General features: G+C 37.6%; 2 protein-coding genes, 1 non-coding gene and 1 pseudogene across 3 annotated transcripts; all 4 read left to right on the top strand.

Annotated features, from left to right (window-relative positions):
* The first annotated feature begins 1978 nt into the window (after nt 1-1978).
* On the top strand, nt 1979-2998 carry LOC149026802 (cytosolic sulfotransferase 12 pseudogene; annotated as a pseudogene).
* A 173-nt stretch (nt 2999-3171) lies between these two features.
* On the top strand, nt 3172-3289 carry LOC149026803 (U5 spliceosomal RNA). Its single transcript, XR_016171378.1, has one exon. It is a non-coding gene; the product is annotated as a U5 spliceosomal RNA (small nuclear RNA).
* Nucleotides 3290-4317: 1028 nt separating this feature from the next.
* Nucleotides 4318-7433, top strand: LOC149026804 (putative glucan 1,3-beta-glucosidase A). The gene is made up of 8 exons (XM_089145838.1): nt 4318-4573; nt 4686-4805; nt 4906-5106; nt 5213-5371; nt 6028-6197; nt 6287-6442; nt 6655-7007; nt 7148-7433. Exons 1-8 carry the CDS (start codon nt 4379-4381, stop codon nt 7327-7329), a joined length of 1536 nt encoding a protein of 511 aa, XP_089001964.1. The 5' UTR covers nt 4318-4378; the 3' UTR covers nt 7330-7433.
* A 1399-nt stretch (nt 7434-8832) lies between these two features.
* Nucleotides 8833-13671, top strand: LOC149026805 (uncharacterized). The gene is made up of 4 exons (XM_089156375.1): nt 8833-9465; nt 9583-9643; nt 9777-9921; nt 12801-13671. Exons 1-4 carry the CDS (start codon nt 9213-9215, stop codon nt 13053-13055), a joined length of 714 nt encoding a protein of 237 aa, XP_089012501.1. The 5' UTR covers nt 8833-9212; the 3' UTR covers nt 13056-13671.
* The last annotated feature ends 7731 nt before the right edge of the window (nt 13672-21402 follow it).

Consider the following 21402-nt stretch of genomic DNA (forward strand, 5'->3'; position numbering starts at 1 on the left):
ATTCAACTTAAAATTTTAAAATAGAAAACATAACAATTATTTATAAGTTTATTTATTTAATTTAGACGAATCCATTCGATATCAATTTTTCAACCAACATATTTGCAAATAAGCGTAATTCCATGATGGAGATGTTCGAAAAAATGAGGTCGTCCTCATTTAGGACATTCGATAACATTTTTCTATGCAACTGGAGACTGATTCCCAAAGATCCTTGGAGCTAGCTGTTGGTGCCGGGATGTGTGGATAGGGATATTTGCCTATGGTGGAAGAGATTACTATTATATTTGAGGGTGCAAAGTGCATTTGTCTAATGGATCTCGGACGTGATGCAAATAAAATTTCTGATTGGATGTCAAAGCTTACCATTGATTCCAAGCATTCTTGAATGTTCTATCTCCGGAGTTGCAAGAAGTCCTCAAGATTGATAGGAAAGCTGATTGTAGCTGGTATCTTTGTAGTTTTTTCCTTGGGTCGTCGACCCTATTATTGTAGCTAAAAAGTAAAAAAGAAAAAAAAAACTTTTAGGAGTCCATATATGGTGTTTTTAATTTTTGGAGGCATAAGTAGTGTAGTCACTCTAATTCCTTTATTCTTCTTCTTTTTTTCTTAGTGCATTTTCTTTTACTTCTCTTTCTCTATTTTGTCTTTTTCGTTTTTTTGGGTACGAATCCAATTTCTATCAAGTGAAAAATGCTTAGCAACTTTTGTCAAAATAGACTATGGAATTGTGACAATTGAAACTTTATTATTCAATGAAATTTTGATAATTAAGAACTAAACTTGAGATCAACCAGGATCTGAAAGTGAAAAAACCCCGAAAAAAAAGCCAAACAATAATTATTTCATTCAAAGCATAACTACTTCTAAAATTTCTCCCAAAATGGTTTTAATTGTGATTTTTAGTGATTAGTAAGAATGCCAGAAAGTGATTTTAATTCCCTTCTAGGATTTAAACATGTGACAATTATAAATTAAATTATCAAAATTAGCGAAACCTATTCTTAGGAGTAAATCCCTAGTATTCCATGTACAAAACTCCTAAAAAGCATGTCCCCCAAAAAAAAAAAATTTACCGAGGAAAATTTAAGGTTACCAAAATATATAGTAAAAACCACAAATACCTACAGAAATGTATCAAGTTATAATTGAAAACAAAATCCTTCAGACATTTTAGGATGTCTTTGCCAACTTAATATATTTTTGAGATTATCTATGATTTTTGCTATATATTTTAAGGGTTACTGAAATTTTTTTAAAAAATTTAAAACATGGGCAATGATAACTAAAGGAAGACTAGGAGGTACAGTCTTAAAGTTTTGACCAAAAATTTTGTTGAATGACAAGAATACTCCTTGGCATGCTAATTAAGTAATTCTTTTTAAAATTTAAAATTTAATAATGTAATTTTTGTTTCAGAACATTTTATCAAATAAATCCTTTTAAATACTATCTTAATTAATTTGTTCGGCTTCATTTGATGAGAGGACTTCATTCCTGACAGTGTCGCTTCGTGCCTTACAAGATGGTGGATGAAACATTAGTCTACTGAAATGCATGAAATGTAATTCGAACCTTCGAGCTCAACTCATGCTTCAATTTTGAATGCGAGCCTGAGGGAGGGAAAATTTCTGATAATCCTATATCAGGGGCAGCAGCTAGTCCCTATTTGAAAACTGTACATCTCATGCTCTTCTTCTTCTTTTTCTTCCCTGGTCTAGCACATCTCATGCTTCATGCTTCATGCTTCAATTTAAGGTGAATGCAGGCCAGGCCAGCTGCAAGGAGATTCAACTGTGTTTGAACATCTCAGGCATCAAGCTAATCGGGTGAAAAATGCTTGCAGGAGTACCCAGTTCCTATCCCATACGCACCTTTAAATACTCCCCAAACCAAGCTTGAGTATTAATGTGCCTAAATCGATTACATCGACCAGGTGGGCACAACTTTGTATAATTGAAAATTTTTTCTGTCAACAATGAAATATTATTCTTCTGTTAGAATTTGTTTTGAGAACAAAACCAAAGAAGAGGAGGAACAAGATGAGCGTCTATTCGAGAGGTACAGAAACATCGTTTCAAACTTTCAAACAGAGGAAGGCTGGGGATATGAGAATCATATCTGCAAATATCAAGGCTTCTGGTATACAGATGTAGTTTGCCAAGGAATACTTGCAATCCAAGACCATTTCAAAGCTCGTTCTGGTGACATAATCCTTGCAACCAACCCCAAATCAGGTGCTACATGGATCAAAGCTCTTCTCTTCGCCACTGCTAACCGTGGTAGGTACCCCATTGCAGACAACCATCCCTTGGTCTCCGAGAACCCCCATGGTTTGCTACCATTTCTAGAGATAATGCTTTACAACAACAGAATCCCTCACCTTGAATTACTGCCCTCTCCCAGGCTCTTGGCAACTCACATACCTTACACTTCTTTGCCACAAAGCATGATTGATTTAAGCTGTCCCATAATTTATCTTTGCAGGAACCCAAAAGATATGTTTGTTTCCTTGTGGCATTTTATAAACAAGTTAAGAGCTGGGAAGTCAAACCCACCTTTGAGTGCCATGGAATTATTTGATAGGTTTTGCAATGGTGTTAGTCCTTTTGGGCCTTTCTGGGATCATGTGTTGGGGTACTGGAAAGCTAGCCTTGAAAGGCCTCAACAAGTGTTGTTCATCAAGTTTGAAGAGTTGAAAGCAGACCCAGCCTTTCACTTGAAAAGGATGGCTCAGTTTCTGGGGTGCCCTTTCACTTCTGAAGAAGAAAAGGATGGGTTGCTTGACGACATCTTGAGGTTGTGCAGCTTTGAGAAACTGAGCAATCTTGCAGTGAACAAGACTGGAACGGTTCCAGGGATTTCTATCCTTCCACATGATGCTTTCTTTAGGAAAGGTGAGGTTGGGGACTGGGAAAATCATTTGACCCCTGAAATGATTCAACGAATCGACCAGATCACAGCAGAGAAGTTCCAAGGTTATGACCTCAAGCTCTAATCGATATATATGTGTCAGAAAATTTGTTTCCCTCTTTTCTTCTGTTTCATCTTGGATCTGGATTGTGGAAGGTGATCAATTAAATTGCAGTATGATGCGTAGGGGGCTCCGTGTAGAAGTATGATGCAATGAGGTGTTGTATAATAAGGCACCCAAGGAAGATCATGGCATGCAGCTGCATGGTGAGCACAGAGCAAACTATTCGTTCACCTTTTACTAAAGAATACCGTGTGCTCGCTACATAAAAGTAGCATATGCCAATTTTTGAAGGGTCTTACCATGTAGAGACCCTACATTAATCTTCATTCTCAAAATTGTGTTTAACTTAAAATAAAATTAATCACTTTTTTTCTATTGCATCTTTGACAATAAAACTCGTTGGGTTAAATTTACATTAGGATCCATTAATATGTTCTATATAGCTATTGTCAACGGAGTATCCTGAAAAGCACGTTTCATTTTGACTTGAAAATGAGCAAAGCTTTTATATAACTATTGTCAACGGAGGTATGCTGAAAAGGACGTTTCATACTTTGACTTGAAGATGAGCAAAGACAAACTAACATTACAATTCTAGAAGTAAATGGACCAATTATTTTGAACTCTTACTTTTTGACAGCTTAGTCCATCTCAAGAGAAGATACAAGATACAAGATACAGGATTTTGGTGTCTAATTGCATAAAGCTTGAAGGATTTTTTTTTTCCCTTTGATTTTTTTAATAAATCTTGGGCGACTTTTCTCTCAAATGGAAATTAGATGAAGTGATCTTCCTGTTCGGATCAGCATTTTTTCAATAAATCTTGGGCGACTTTTCTCTCAAATGGAAATTAGATGAAGTGATCTTCCTGTTCGGAAGCCAACTCTTAGTTTGAAAATAATAATTTGACCAAATGAGAAATTGAAGTTTTCTACCTAATTAGCAAAATTTCCACTTTAAATATTAAAGTTGAAAATTTGATCTCTTCAAAGATTTTAATGGATAAATAACAAATAAAAATCCATATCTTTAAAGAAGTTTGACTGGCCATTGCAGGTATATATGACAAGAATGGCCGACACCACCATTAACGGCTGTAAGTGAAATTGATTCAACAGAAGTGCCAACACGAAGAAAACCTCAATTGGTAGGTGAACTATAAGCCTTCCACTAGTATCTCAGAAAAAAATTTTAATAGTTGTATTTTTGTGAATGTCAATCCGTTTAGGTAGCTTTCGGATCATAAATCTTCGACCCTGAATTTAGTCAACTATTTTTTTTTTTAATCATCGATTACCAAATAAAAAGAAGAAAGAAAAAAGAAAAAAAAAGCAAGAACTATTTTTGCCATTCGTTATAAATTGAGGACAGCTGAATAGGGTGAGATGCAGAGAACCCAAAATGAAAATGGAAATCAAAAGTTTTACACGACAGGTACTGGGCTTGCTTTTTCTTTCTTGCATGTTGCCTCTCTCATTTGGTTCGAGAGCAACTCCATCTTACAAACTTAAAGCGGTTAATCTTGGTGGCTGGCTCGTCGCTGAAGGATGGATAAAACCATCTCTGTTCGATGGAATTCCCAACAAAGACTTCTTGGTATTTGAATTCATATCTTATCTTTCTTTAATGAATAGATACGTTTTCTTGTTTTCTTCAATTGAGTGTCTTCTCTGTGTGTAAGTAAATTGTTATTTTTTCATCGTTACAGGACGGAACCCAACTCCAGTTCAAGTCTGTTAAGTTGGGGAAATATCTCTGTGCAGAGAGCGGCGGAGGTACCATCATAGTCGCGAACCGATCTAGTGCTTCAGGTTGGGAAACCTTCAAAGTAAGATCTTTTATGAAATTGAATTCAATACTCTAAGGAGATGAAGAATGTTGGTTGATTACTGAATCTGGGTAACTTCCTTTCCTGGTGGATTTGATAGTTATGGAGGATCAATGAGACGACATTTCAGTTTAGGGTATTCAACAAACAGTTTGTGGGCCTGGATGACGAAGGAAAGGGGATTAACGTAGTAGCGGTTTCAAACAGCAGCTCTGGTTTATCAGAAACATTTGAGATTGTGAAGAATGATAATAGTTCAGAACGAGTTCGAATCAGAGCTTCAAATGGGTTCTTCTTACAGGTAAATGATTACCCATAAAACTACAATTAAAATTTAACTGCTGCCTTTCTAACAATTCTGTTCTCAAATGGGTTCATGCTAATTCAGAAATTTGGAAAACAAACAGGCTAAAACTGAGACTTTGGTGACAGCTGATTCGGAAGGAGATGGGGAATGGAGTGACGATGATCCATCGGTTTTCGAGTTGAATATTGTATCGCGCATGCAGGGAGAGTTTCAGCTCACAAATGGTTATGGCCCAGACAAGGCGCCACAAGTCATGAAGGTAACGCTTCTTCCAAAATGAATTCAATGTGATCCCCACGCTTCTATCGCCACAAATTTGGATGGCACCCACTGGAAATTTGTTATTTTTAAGTTTATTTATTTGTTATTATTCCGATATGGCACCACCACAACTTGTGGTAAAAAAGGTAAGAGTGAGCATTCCTTTGACTTGTAGGCTAACCTCATTAAGAGGAAAGCCCACTTCTGCATTTTGACCAAAATGAATCAAAGGAGAAATTTCATTGGACCCTCCTCATACCGTCTGATGATGAAGAGGTGGGGGACCACAGGAGTTTAGATGCTTTCAAGTTTCAACCCAGGAAGGTTGTTTGCCCATCCCTACCACCCTCTATATGCCCCACATGAGTAAGCCACAAGGAGATGGATGAACACCTGCCTGAATGGAGAGATCTGGATTTGGAACAAACACATCTACCCTGATCGGTAGAGGATCTCTGGACTCACCTAAGTGACTGTCATGTTGGGCACATACATTAATTGACGGACTTCCCTTCCCATCTGAAAGGGGAACACGATGGATTTTATCCTTGTATAAGCATGTGATTGGTCCTTTGGAGGCTGTAGTTTTTGAAAACAAATTGATTGATTATTTAACTTGTGTATGAAGAAAGTCAAACTTTTTATGTATCTCAGGAGCATTGGAGCTCCTTCATAGTGGAGGAAGATTTCAAGTTCATATCAGAGAATGGGTTAAATGCTGTGAGAATTCCAGTAGGTTGGTGGATAGCAAGCGATCCAAACCCACCTAAACCCTATGTTGGGGGTTCCTTGAATGCCTTGGACAATGCCTTCTTGTGGGCACGGTTAGTGTCCAACAAACCAAGCCTTATACTTAGAATTCAAATCACCAAAATCAAACTCCTCGTTGATTCATGTTATTGTCAATCTGCAGGAACCACAGTGTGAAGGTTATAATTGATCTGCATGCAGCACCAGGCTCCCAAAATGGTTATGAACACAGTTCATCCAGAGATGGATCTCAAGAATGGGGAGAGACAGATGAAAACATACAGCAAACAGTCTCAGTAATAGAATTCCTCACTGCTAGGTATTTTTTGAGGAAGTTATAGAGTCATATCTTTTAATAGCTATGGCAATATTTGGGGATGTCGGACTATTCCATATACCACCAAAGAGAGTCAAATCCCGAACATATTCACTATGAAGTGTTAGTCATTGCCAACTAAACAAATCTTTGATAAAATCTTATTCAAGTTTCAAATAGTGATTGAAGATAGATATTTCACCATGTGTATGTAGGTATGCAAAGAACCCAAGCCTGTATGCGGTAGAGCTTATCAATGAACCTCTTGCACCAGGTGCTACTCTAGAGAGCCTGAATAAGTATTACAAAGCAGGATACAATGCCGTAAGGAAGTACTCATCGAAGGCCTATGTGGTGTTGTCCAACCGCATTGGATCTTCTGATGCAAAGGAGTTCTTCCCCGTAGCCAGTGGCCTTGACCGTTCTGTCATTGATGTTCATTATTATAACCTCTACTCCGATATGTTCAATAACATGACTGTGCAACAGAATATAGACTATATCTATAACAACAGATCAGCCCAACTCAACAACATCACCACTTCAAATGGACCTCTCACATTTGTTGGTAAATTCTCTATCTTCACAAACTAAGAAAGCAATTTCGGTTTCATAGAAAAGTTATTTGGTGCTCTGCAAAAAAAAAGTTTCTAAGGTAAGAGCGTGGATATTTTAGGATTCACTGGAACAATTAATCTATGTATACAGGGGAATGGGTAGCAGAATTTGCAGTGAGTGGAGCATCGAAAGAGGATTATCAAAACTATGCAAAAGCCCAATTAGAGGTGTATGGGCGTGCCACATTTGGATGGGCCTATTGGACATTAAAGAACGTCAACAACCACTGGAGCATGGAGTGGATGATTCAGAATGGCTACATCAAGCTCTAGTTTTCTCCCTAGCTCTTTTATCTAATTCTTGTTCTTCTTCCTTCAAATTTTGTTTTTGTTTTTCTAGGTCATTTAAGCTCTTCTTCATGTTTGAGAGAGCCTCTCTTCATGAACTAAATGTAACAAGCAGCTGAAACTTTTTGGAACCCTAGTAAAATTTGAGAGAAGACCCCCGGCCGGGTTTTTTTTGGGGGGGGGGGGGGGGGGGGGGGGCCGGGGCCCCTGGGGCCCCCCCCCCAAAATTAAAAAAAAAAAAAAAAAAGAGAATGAACCCACCCTTGTCTGCGGGAGAAGCCAAAAAAAAAAACCAAAAAACCCCCCCCCCCCCCCCCCCCCCCCCCCCCCCCCCCCCCCCAAAACACCCACCCCGGGGGGGGGGGACAACCCCCCCCCCCCCGGCCCAAAAACCCCCCCCCCCCACCCCCCCCCCCCCCCCGCCCCTACCCCCTCCCCCCCCCCCCCCCCCCCCCCCCCCCCCCCCCCCCCCCCCCCCCCCCCCAAATGCATCTGCCATCAACTATTGCAGAAAAATCCAAATATGCACAACTCTAGATTAACACAAGACTGGAGTATCTCAAATTAGATCCTCATCAAAATCAAAATGGGGTTTTAACTTACTGCAAGAAAATAAGATCCTGGTTGAAGTGCAGGCATTATTAGATCGACTTCAAGCTCAAACACATTTTGCATAAATGCAACCCACACGTTGATGAAAGCCTGGTGTATTAGAGGATTCAAATTCTATTACTATTTTTTACGCAAAAAAAAGTTACTATTTTCAACTTGTGAGCCCTTACTTTCGAATAGAAGCATAATTAATCTAGGCTGAGAAAGATCAAGTATTTTATCATCCACTAGGAAACAACTGACACCTCTTATTCAAGAAGTCACGGGTTCCACACTCCCTTTAGTATATCTACCAATTCCAAAGAAAGGGGAAAAAAACAAAGAAAAAAAGCAAGACCTCGTATTAAAGAGGTCTTTTTTTTTTCCCTCACCCACAGACCCATATATATTTTCCAAACCAGCTTTACTATTTTACCAAAAAAAATTACTATTCAATTTGGAGCCCTACTTTCGAATAGAAGCATAATTAACTAGGCTGAGAAAGACAAGTATTTATCATCCACTAGGTAACGATTGACATCTCTATTGAAGAATTCACGGATTCCACACTCCCAACACCAGCCAAAAAAAAGGGAAAAAAAAAAAAAAAAAGACCTCTTTCTTAAGAGGTCAGGGATTACTGCCTATATTATCTACGAGATCAAAAAAAAAAAAAAAAAATGAGATTTGGAGCTTCTTGGGCTTCTAGTTTGAGTTTTACGATTGTGTCCATCCATCGATAGATAAACCCTCCATATCCATGTCCAGTCCACTACTTGAGTTGAGCCCACGCCGCACGGGCTTGGGCCTTGGGGTTCATAGTTCAATAAAAGGTTTTAACAGGTTCGGACTCGAAAGTCGAAACCAACGGAAGCAAACAGCAGAGTTGAAGGTGAAGTGCCGCCAAACCAAACGGCTAAACCTCTTCAGAGACTTGCGAGGAGAGTTCAAGTTCGACTGTTGTAGTTGGGAACTTGGGATTAAGAAAAACCGAAACAAGCTCGCCTCATGAGTCATGGCTGCGCGTGTGGTTTTAACTTTTAAGACTTGAAAAGTCTCCGATGTGCTAAGAGAAAGAGACGCTTTGGGATGTCCGCTTCGATTTTGCGAGTTTTCTAACTTCCAACCTAAAAATCTCCTGCCTCGTTCTGTTCGCCCAACTACTCTTACTCTACTGTTAATAACACTCTAAATCTAAATCTCTCTTTCACTTCCCTAACTGCCTTCTTCTTCTGATCCAACGTCGTCGAATCTGTGTCTCCGTTTCTTCGTCTGCCATGGAAGCTACTGCCTTCTCCAGTTCCCTATCATCTTCAAATTCGATTCTTAATCGGAAATCTCTCGACCATGGCTTCTTAGCTCATCCACCTGCTTTCTCTCAAAGAACCAACTTCTTGCCTCGAATCTCTGTTGCTAACTCTAGATCTCGTGTTGCCTCCTCCGTTGCATCCAAACACAGGAGTAACTTCATCACTCGCTGCTCCGCAAACGGCGCAGAGGATGCAGACAAGGAAATACCCATCGAAAAGAGTATGTTCTGTTCCTAACCTAAGCTAAATTCTCATCGTCATTCATTTTCTATTTTTGCCTCTTCTTGCTTATACAATTCCACTGTTGGCGTACTTGAATTCGTGAGCTTTTTGGCAGGATATCCTGCATTCCCAACCGTTATGGATATTAACCAGATTCGCGAGATTTTGCCGCACAGGTCAGCTAACTTTCCTGTGATTTCACGGCTTTCTTATTTGTGTTGGTGTTTTGATATTGAAAAGCAAAATCTCTCTTCTAAAATCTTCTCTACATTTAGATTAATTACTTCACATCTTGGGGTTGTCTTTCAGATTTCCATTTCTTCTGGTAGATAGAGTGATCGAATACAATCCTGGGGTCTCAGCTGTCGCCATAAAGAATGTAACTATCAATGATAACTTTTTCCCCGGACATTTCCCTGAGAGACCCATTATGCCCGGTGTTCTCATGATTGAGGTATTTCTCGTTCCTGCATCTTTTTGTGTTTGCCTCCTCTAATTCGAAACCTTTACTTGCATTTCTTTTTTAATTTTACCTTCAGGGTTAAGATTTAACATGGCGTTGGTCTGTATACAGATAGTTGTATCTAGCCATGAGTATGGTTATGAAATCTAAGCTTTTAACTAACGAATGTACAGTGCCTTTTTGAAGTTTTATTACATTTGACAATGGTAGATGTGCGTTTCGAGTTATCTTGTTGGACATTTATTGTCTTAAACCTTGTCATGCCATGGATGTTGGATATATAAGCATTTGGGGAATATGATTGGATTGATGTTAAGGTCTAACTTTCCACTGATCTACTGAAATGTCATCACCAATTTGATTTGACTAGGATTCGGTTGGAGTTTTAGGAGATTGTTTGCACCATTATCATATTTATTGGATAGAGTATTACTATGGACAATAGAGTGGATTTCTTGATAGAAGTTAGTTATATGAAGGTCGCCATGCAACTCACCTGAGCCATATCCCAACTAATGGTGTCAGTTATGCTATTACACCGTATTGAAAACCATAATTTCTTGTCATCTCTCTCACCATTTTGGACAGTCTCTATGTGGCAGTAGAAAAAACTTCAGACCATTCAAGGAGAAGCTAGAATGAATGTTTTTCCCCTTTCTGATTGGCAACTAGAGAATTGAAAGGAAAGCTGTCTCCAACTATAAATATTCTGAAACTGTATGTTGTTCTCCTCCTTCATAGTGAGTTATTTGTCTATAGTGTGCCCTGTAGACTTGTTTCCAAAGCTTAAGAAGATCGCCAAAAAGATAGGGCTTTGATTTGATTCCCACAAGCTGTGATCCTAAGTCAAAAATTTCCGAAGAAGCTCTGTCAGCCATAATGCATTTCTTCTGAGCATGAAACCTGATCATGAGCGGTAAACCAATGTCTGGTTATATCTTGGTCTCACCAACCTTTGTATCTTTGAACAATGTCATATATCTTTTTCCTGATGGACCTAAGCTATTGCATGAGAGATCAAAATCCATAAACCACAACCTTTTCATCCAAAGTGGATGGAAGACCGCTTGAGTGAGATATTTAAATCAATAGATCAAAATTAGAATACTGAATCCCAAACACATTTAGAGAAGAAAAAAGAAATTGTAATCAGAGAAATCTGTTCCATGGATAACTGGGACATTATCAGCATATGAAATAATATTGGTCCTATCATATTGCCACTGGCCATTGCCCACCAGTCTTGAGTTGTATGTCCTATTGGGAATGCTGTCATGTTGTTGCTGCTTCAGATGTTGGGTGAGCTTCTTTTCAATAGGTATCTACTTGTCAGTTCTTCTATTCATAGTTTTATTTGTGTTGCTGGTTTTAGCTTTTGAATTCAATTGGGAGTAATGCAGTTTTGTGAGAAGGTTCTATCTCATGCTTTAGTTTAAAATTTTGTTTTAGACACAATGGGTGTTAAAAACAGAGAACATTGACCTAGCATGTGGGTATGGCAGAATTGTTTTGAAATCCATATACAAGTTTCAAATTTGAGCTGGAAGTCCATTGATTCTTCAATCCATTACCAAAATAGTTTTAATTATATTGGCTATATGGAAGTAAATAAAGCTTGCAGATTCCTTACTGTCCGATAATATATTGTTCAGTTGTCATTTTGAGAATGTAAAAAAAGAAAATAAGCATTTAAGTGATGAGGTTATGGTTGTAAAATACAGTGGAATGTAATGTGAGTAGAATATATTTTAAGGTAATTATAGTAGCAGTTTATGATCCTAACAGTAATTGAATAATCTATATCAAAATTTGATAATTGATTAATTGTTTAGGAATAAGAGCCAGTGGTAGTTACTACCCATAAAATCACACCACTTTTGCATCCAAAATTTGAAAATGAGGAACCTATACATCAACTGTAATGATCTTTGTGTATACATTAATGTATAGTAATATAAAGACTGTTGTAAATTGAAAAATAAATTCTGTGTTTACTGACTCTGTCAGTTGGTTTGTTGAATCTTTTACTCATTTGGAAGGAGCATGCTGTAGATATCTTATTTAGGCATTGAGTTCCTGGTCTAGTAAGATTCTGAAGTTTGATTTCGTTTAGGAAGCATTCTGTCTTGGGAGAAGCATCTTCTTGAGGTTTTTCATTGAAAACTTCCTCACTCTTAGTCATATGCTTCATTTTAATTTTCAGATAAAATCTGAAATAACTTTTGAATGATGAGTACCTAAATTCCCAGAATGTCCTCAGCAGTTTAGACAGATTAGCATCATCTAAATAATCTCTTTGGGAATTTGAGCTCTTTGTTACCATCAAGTGACTAGTAGCCTGGCTTCTCCCTTTGCATGTTTATCTTGAACCAGTGGGTTAGTATTAAGATGTTGGCTCTGGTGGTGCCTATAATGCTGTACCACACCAGTTTTTGAACAGCTAGAAGTCTTCCCATCTGATGAGGCGTGGATCTCCCTCTTTAGATTGCACTATGATGTAACAAAATCAGAAGGACCAAAACAAGTCATTTTGCTGGTATGATTTTTCCTGTGGAAAACCTTATAAGGTCTTCCAGAACAATCTCCATGGGTTTGGAATTTTTAAGCTAGAGGATAATGTAGGAAGGTAGTGAAGTTTAAGTGTAGATATCAAAATATTCGCAGCTCTTTTGCTCCCAAAATGTTCAGCTTCTTCTGATTCCTACTGAACGATGTATCTCATCCTCTTTAGTGCTTATTACATTGCATCTCGTGCTCAATCTTTTCTTACTCTTGCACCCAACAGAAAATGTGCATTCATGAACTTTTGTGACTTTCATTTGTAATTTGTACCTCCTAGAAAGCAGTTATTGATGTGTTTGTCAATCCAGGCTATGGCCCAGGTTGGAGGATTGGTGATGCTGCAACCTGACGTTGGTGGCTCTCGTGAAAATTTCTTCTTTGCTGGAATTGACAAAGTAAGGTTCCGAAAGCCAGTGATTGCCGGTGACACCTTGGTCATGCGAATGAATCTTGTTAAGCTGCAGAAGCGCTTTGGAATAGCCAAAATGGAAGGGAAGGCTTACGTTGGTGGGGAGGTTGTATGTGAGGGAGAGTTCTTGATGGCTACCGGTAGTAGTGAATAAAGTGTAGGATTCTTCTATTTTCCCTTGAGTTTTATTTTACAAATGCAAATTTAGCGGCTACTGTCTGAGATGTTATGTGTTTTCCCCTCTTTCCGTGAGTACTATTTGAGAACTGACAAGTGAGAAAATTGATTTTATGCAGCACCAACAAGCTGACTTAGTGGTAGATTCCGCTTCTTGGCATTCCTTTGTTTCTTACATGTTCATTTAGACTAGTTCTCTTGTGGTAATTGAAACTAGTATTTGATCCCAAAAAAATGAAACACTGTACCTGGCCAGAATTCTAGATTTCTAGAGGCTGTGGCGAGTGTCATTTGTTTGAAGATTTCAGTGAGAAGCACCATTATCCATTTCTTGGGCCTAATAAATCATTTGCTAGCTTTGTTAATTGTTGAACCATGACTAGACTAAGTCCAGAACAAATTATTGCGATAATTATGTGTTCTTGGTCAGACGGGTGGTGAAATTGATTTTCTTTTTTTCTTTCCTTCAACTATGCCATTAGACAAAAGAGTATGCAGTACTAATGAATTAGAAATTATATTGTACCTGAAACTTTCTCCTTTGATAGCTTTATTTATTGTTGGAACTAAAGGTGGTTATATTTTTATCTCCATTTCTAAATTGAAATTTGTTTGTGATTGATATCTTTTATTGTCTCCTCATACTTTATTATTTTCGTTCAAATTATTCACAGAGAAGGCAAAATGAAAATTAAGGTTCAACCCCTCTCCAGGAGAGATATCTCTTAGTGAATGCCCTAGTGCCTAGTGGATAATATTGAATCAAGGGATAAGATAAATATCTATTTATCCAAGTGAAACCCATAAAACCCGAACTGGAAACTCTCCTGCCACTGGCAAGCTCCCTGCCGGCAATCACCACCAATATAAAGCGCAAAATGACAATGTTGATTGAAGTGCCATATTTGGGATTTAGTGTTTCTATGGTTGATAGAATTTGTGACAACGAATGCATCAAGAACTGTCATGGGATTCGTCTGCTCCATTGTGATAATGTCCTCCTTATTTTCAATTTTACGGATAAGTACAGAGTTCAGTTAGGAGCGAGGATTGACTCTGTTGATGTAAGTCCTGAAGAAGAACACAGTGCAAGTTTAACATAGAGATTGATACGATAACCACTATGAACAACATCCATAAAACACAACACAAGTAATTTTCTGATCTAACAAAATCTTTACAAGGAACAGTTGTTTACTAGCTTCAAGCATTCATCAGTTTCTTCTTCCTTAGAGACATTAATTGTACATGTGTTTTGGTTTGTTGTGTCAATGGCTGTGATATGAAACTCTTCTCTATTCATTTCAAAATTTTGGCATTGTTCTATGAAACTAAAAAGTTGGCTATGCGAGCATTGTATGTAGAATTTCTTTCGATTTAAAGAAAAATCTTTTTTTTTTTAAAAAGAAAAGAGAAGATTTTGATTCTTACATTTTCGAATTTTTTCTTAAAGTGAAGATTTTGTGTTTAGAATGTACATACTTCCAATACCTAGTTATGTGAATTGAAAATTTTTCTCTCAATATGGGTGAAAGATATTAACTAATTATCTGAATACAAGTTGTTTTTTCTTTTGTTTGTTAGAGTATATGAAATGCTCGAAATAATTTTCTTTTCACGGAAATGTTTATGAATATTTCTCAGATTTTAGTGAGTTGATCTGCACAACCTAGCTCCTCACTCTAATTAAATGTGATTTCTACAGATACATTTGTCAATCCTCAACTCCACAGCATTTTTTTTTTTTTTTTTTGACTCTAACAGAGTTTTTCTGGCAACTAGCGGAGCCTTATTTCATCTTTATTCAAAGACAATTGTTGAAGGTTTAACTGGATATATTTAAAATTATATTGGTTGACCATGTAAACGTTACGGGAGATTTGGAAATTAGGTTCGCATTTCATGTCTATAGTTTTTCTTCATGTAAAACATGGACACGATCAGCATTGTAAACTATATAGCTCGAGGATCTTAGCTGTTTTCTCTTACTAGGATATGAATGAATATCTCTTCTCTGCTTTTGCTTCGAAATTCTGTTATCATCCTCAATCGAATTTACTAGAAGGCTTTTCAATGAATTACATTTACCGTTTTGGAACAGAAAAAAATACTAAGTTGTTACTAGCATGATTTGGTGGATAGATCTTTCCCATGTTGATTGTGGAAACAAAGATTAGTGTTTACATACCTGGTGATAAAATTCAATGATTGATTTTCTTCAATGCTTCATTATAGTCATTTGATGTTTTATCATTGTACTTAATTATTTCTGGTCTACATCCAAGATGCTAAAATGAAAAATTATATGCAAGAATCGCAAAAGTTGTAACAATGCATTGTAATCTTGTGAATCAGCGTTCATAACAATTGTATGCGAGGGGGACATTTAGAAAGGAAAAAACAAAAAAAAGGGACTAATCACATTATTTGCATATGGGGAAGGTGATGAAATTTCTATTTTATGATACTTTATCTCAATTGTAAAGTCATTAAGACAATCAATTCTAGAACTTAATTCATGTTAATTCTGATTTTATTATATAATTCTAAAATGAATTAAAAGAATAAAAAATTTGATAATGAGGTTCAATTATCACACCAATAAGGTTGTTGCATCTTAGTGGTCTAGTTCTTTCAGCCCCAACCCAACCCTGAATAATGTTGACTGCACTAAAGCCTCGACTCAGTTGCCCAAAAAATCAAACCCTGACTGATCCTGATGGTCAAACTGGGCTAATCCTTATTAGCCCTGATGGCAAATTGGGCCATTCTGAGCTCAACCCAGAACCTCATCTTTATTAAGGCCCGGCCTGGCCCACCATCAGGCTTGGGTATCTTATAGCTCAAGCCCAAATAGTATTGCACCCCCTTCTTGAAGGTGTCAAATATCTTGTGAATTTATTTATTTGTACCCTTTTATAGTATATATGGTAAACTTATCTGAGTGCTAGGAGAGAACCCAGTTGCAGGAATTGTGATTGTTGATCGAGGAAAGAGTTTATTGCTAAGCATCCATGGCTGCTGCTTCTATTGAAACATTGGAAATCAACTGGTATCCCTGTCCCATCAGAGGCTGCACTAATGGGTTTCCTGTGTCGTGTGACATGTGAACGGTGTATAGTTAAACTATAGAGGATCCCATGGATAGTTTCTTTCATTCATTCATTCATTAGAAAGAGGAAAGGAAAAGGAAGATAAAGGGAATACAGCAATGATAGCAACTCGACGTTATCTGAACAGAAACGGAATCTTTCTAAAATATCAAAAAAAGAGTTCACATGTCCTGAATCTCTGATACCAGATGGAAAAGGAAGTTATAGTTACAAACGTTGTTGAATCCAGTAATGCATTTCTGGCGGTTCATGGTGTTTATGTTTGCCAAAGGTGGAATCCATGACAGAAGTGCACGATATTAATGGATGAATCCATCTTCTTCATATCTTAGAGATTTTGTTCAGATCTTTCATGGGTGGGAAACATCAATTATGAAGGATAGGAATCAGGCACCATAGCTTTTGTTGATATCTTGGCTTCCTGGGTGGGTGGGAAACATCAATTATTAGGAATAATGGAATGAGAACATATCTCCTTGCTCCATGGTTGATAGTCCCTATAGCATTTACCCTAGCTCACCCTTCAAACCCAACTTTCTTCACCAACAAGCTGGGATCGATTCAGACCAGACAAGAATATTGAGTGTAGGAAGAAGGGGAAATTCTTGGGAAGTGTTATATGTAATTAACCACTTCTCTTTTCTTCTCTACAAATACTGAAAACACTACTCATTCAAATGTACGTTCTCCCACATTCATGGTCTCTGTGTTGTCATTCCATTGCTAACCTCCTTTTTTTTCAGTTAAATGAACTTGACACAGATGGATCAACATCACCAAAGGCTTTCTTAGAATCTGAGTGGAAAACCTGTCATTTTAAAGAATCTCAAAATGCATAACTTTTGATTGCCAAAATTTACTGCACAAAGTGCTGTGTTGTCAAACTCCTTCCCTTTCCTTTTGGAAGAAAAGTAGATCGACATAAACCCTTGCCAACACTGTCAAATTCCACAAATAAAGGAATCTACCAAGTCAGTCCTCTCAAAGTTGGAGAGTCAGTTTCAATCCCTATAACCACAATCACACCCATCTCCTCCAAAAAGGATTCCCCTAAAAGTTAGAACATGCACCCAGACTCATAAATCGATATGATCTTTTTCTTGTTTTTATTTTCCTTTCTTTTCTTGATGATGCCATGATGGGTTTCTCTCACTCACGCTCACCTGTTAAAGGTCTATGACCTCCTCATGGTGGGAAGAAATTCAGATTTGATGAGTTTCTATGGTGATGTATCTGGGTTCCTGTACGACTGTACTCACTAGCAGTAATTAACTATCTATCCTCACCTGATTCAATTCTCAGTAAATGTTTTTTTCAAATCTACTTGCTCATTTGCTCATTCTTATTTTTTTTTCTCTCCCTACAGTCATTTATCATTTTCTTTACCAAAACCATTTAATCCTTCCATGCTGATCAGTACTTGCTGCCATGCGTGAGAGTACTTTATATAATTTAGTTGCTGACATCAGAATTGCCGAGAGATCACGGTGCTAGCTATAAAGGCGAATGGAGAGAAAATTGAATTCTCTTACCAACTACAGAGACAATCTTCCCTTACATTATGTATCCACCCATCCATATATTAATGCTTTCATGGACAGTTCTCCACACACTTTTTTTTTACCTTAAACGGTCCCCTCTATTATTGAAGGCAGCAAAGAGAGCAGTGTCCACAATTTACTGAGAACCAGTGCAAATGGGCCTCTTTCTTTGATCTTCATTGGAAGTAGTTGCAGGTTTGAACATTTGAATACTCGGTTGCATTGGGGTTTGGTTCACCCTATCTAATAATTGACTAGTAGTTCTCTGGAAGCTTAAAGTTGATATATTGTGAATAAGCTAAAGAAGACCCTACTCTACAACTGTTTGCCAAAGACACAGCAGAGGGGAAATTTTTTAAAATGATTAACCAGACAGTATGATGAGATAACCCCATTGCCTGGAACTTAGGTGTTTCTATTCAATAATCTTCACTCTCTATGGCAAAGAAATGGTGGACCTAAACCCAATAATTATCATAAGGTCCACCATCCTTCTGGCTTCTCTCAATAATCCATCAAACACAGGAAAAGGAAGTGGCGAGAGGGTCTAGACTACTCTTTATATTTGTTGCAGGTGGAACCCATTTTGACAACGAAACACTGGCAACACATGATGGAGTACCGTTTGCATGATCAAATCCATTTGAAAATCAGTTATTAAATAACAGTATGAGGTCAAGATTTGAATCTTCTTAGGGTTGACGAACGAATAATTATTCACGTATACATAAAGCTAATGCGTGAAGATTAGTTGAAGTACACATAAATTGACCCGCAATTAAATTTTAAGTTTTTGTTGAAAATCTATGTATAAGGTAAATCAAAAGTTTTGCATCAGATTGATCTACCCATGGTTAGATGATGATTCTCTTCTCATAAACAATTACTGTCTATATTAATTTTAATTCATTAAAATTTTTAAAACTAAATTAATTTCTACCATTTGGTTGACTTGATTTATTTCTAGACATGATATAATAATTTTAGTTGTTGGTTGGATGGTGCAGGGTCAAGATTTTTCATTTCTTATATTTTAAGAAATTTTAGAATCAATCATACAATTTTTATTCTTTTTTGTGGTCAACTAAATAGAGGTTGAAACCAACAGTTGAGGATTATTCATAAAACTATGATTTGCACTTATGTGCATGTGGTGGATTTCAAGCCGTGCAAGTTCTCTTCCGTTTTTAATCTCGGAGAAAATAAATTGATTTTTTTAACCCATATTTTTTTTATCAGTAAAAACTTATAACTTAGTTAATTTTTTTCTTTCTTTGGGGATAATTTAACCACTTTCATTTACTATTTTTTTTTTGTGGAAAATTCCTTTACTAGAATTGATAATTTGATATCAGGTAATCTAATTGATATGAATATAGTAATACTAGACAGTGATTGGATATTTACATATTATTATTCAATAAAAAATGAATAGAGTGGAGAAAACTATTTGACTAAATAATTTAGTATTGATGCGGATCAATTATGCTTACGGTCCGTCGGAGTCTGCAGAAAGGTTAGATGCGGGCCGCCCGGGGGGGGCCCCCCCACCGAGGTTGCAAAAGCTACACAGTTATGCTCAAAGTGTATTGGTTGCTCACCGGGGGGATCTATGCATTATAGGTGGGGAAAGGAAAGGCCGGGTCCAGAGAAGGGAGGGACGGGTTCCGTTTGGTGTCTTTCGTATAAGTTCTTTTTAATTTCTAACATCCAATAATGGATGAGGACATCCAATTATAAATGGTGAATATGAAAATAAAATCGTTTCTTTGAAAAATATTCTTATATCATATTGTTACATAATTATTTCTTTTAAAATTCGCATGATAATAAAATGTGACTAATCATTGACGTTTTCTATTCTACAAACTTAGAGGACAATAAACCTTATCAGACCACCAAAAAAGGCAATGAACCTTCTTATTTATAGATCCAAAAATAGATCATCATAAGCAAGACTGGATTCTTTTCTTAGCGGAGGAGATTTCGTTGGTAGTCGAGATTGTGTCATATGAGACTCTGACGAGCAATTCTTGTTTACAAAATGTGTCGTGCACGGAACAACGGGGCGGGACGACGGAAAGCGAGAGCGAGAGCGGACGGAGGGGGCCCAGGTCGGGAGGCGCGAGACCAGCGCGGAAGAAAAACAAGGGAGACGAAAGGCCGGCCGCACGGAGGGACGCGACAGGGTGGGAGAGGAGCGGAACGGCTCTACCTCCCGCGCGAGCGCGCCTCCCCCCGCGATGTGCCGGTCTCTTTTTCATCTTCTCCTCCTCCTCAACGTCCGGTGGTGAAGATATAGTCGCCGGAAACGCGATTTCGAAAATGAAGATTTGCGGAAATCGGACGTTTTCCGGGAAAAGTTGAAATCTCGTTTGGTCCTATTTTTTTGCCCCGGCGAATGGGGCAAACTAAGTTCCTTGGTTTGCACTACTTTTTGTGTATCTTCCTGTGTGGCTAAGGTAGTTCCTTATGGTTTATCAATTGCATCATCCCTCCATATTAAAAGGACTATTATTTTTAGTGAGTCCACGGACATTGGCTCGGCGTTCAATTTCCTCCTATGTCAATTGATTGGGCTATGTCAGCTGTGATCAAGATGATTTTCAAAACCTCTTCATCATTCTTCGTGATTAAGTTTAGACTAGACACATAAAGTAATTTTTCAATCACTTTATTGATTTCCTAGCTTCTAGTTGTTTCAGATTAAAGCTATTCAATCTGGTTGGCTTGATTCACCATAATTTCTGATCACTTACTTGTATTTCCAAGGTGTTTTCTCTTTATGGTTTTTTTTTTTAAAAAAAAAAAAAAGAAAATGGATGGCATTCGTATTTATTTATTGAATCTTTGAATAAATAAAAGAAAAAAGTATCTTTCAATTATGGAAATTTTAGAAAATATCTAAGTCGTATTAGTGACATTAAATCTCAGATTAAGGAAAGATATAATAATGTCATAAACATTATATTAGAGATAATCGTGTAATTAAAAAAATGGATTATATTATGGGAAAGACCACTACTACATTTGCTGGATGATTCTATTTCCATCCATAGGATCCATAGGATCCATAGTGGTTACGTAGCATGTACGGAGCGCAATCCTGAATACGAATCTACATCCATCGAACGATTCCCAAGAGATTCCATATTAATGGATTTGTAACCGTTGTCCACGTGGGCTCCACGTGGTCCCCACGCAAGCACAGAAAAATCACGGGTCCCAAAAATCATTCGGCCGTACACGCCAAAACAGGGTCGAGCAATACATGTAGAATAAAAGATCGTGAAATACCAAACAAAGACAAGTCGAAGAAAAACGCCAACAACGTCACGTCCTTACGTGAGAACGAGCTCTCTTGCGACTGTCCGATTAGAATATGGACAGAATCTTACTTGAATACGGATTCTAGACCGTTGGATTGGAACAGAGCAAATGACTAAACTGGACACTTGGACAGGTGTTGTGGGTTTCGTCCGATCTGAGTGGTTAAGAAATCGGTCTCATGTAAGAACGTACTTTCCAAATAAACAGTAAAGAATACAAAATTGGAATAAAAACAAAAACAGGGAGCTGACGTGTAATCCTTTATGGAGGGTCTGAAAGGAACGGTCCAGATTCGCCAGTCCATCTTCTGGACTTTTGTTTATCTTGCCCTCTCTCCCTC

The sequence above is a fragment of the Hakea prostrata genome, chromosome 1 (genome assembly GCF_041222555.1).
Source record: "Hakea prostrata isolate BN-2017 chromosome 1, UWA_Hpros_2, whole genome shotgun sequence".
Taxonomy (NCBI): Eukaryota; Viridiplantae; Streptophyta; class Magnoliopsida; order Proteales; family Proteaceae; genus Hakea; species Hakea prostrata.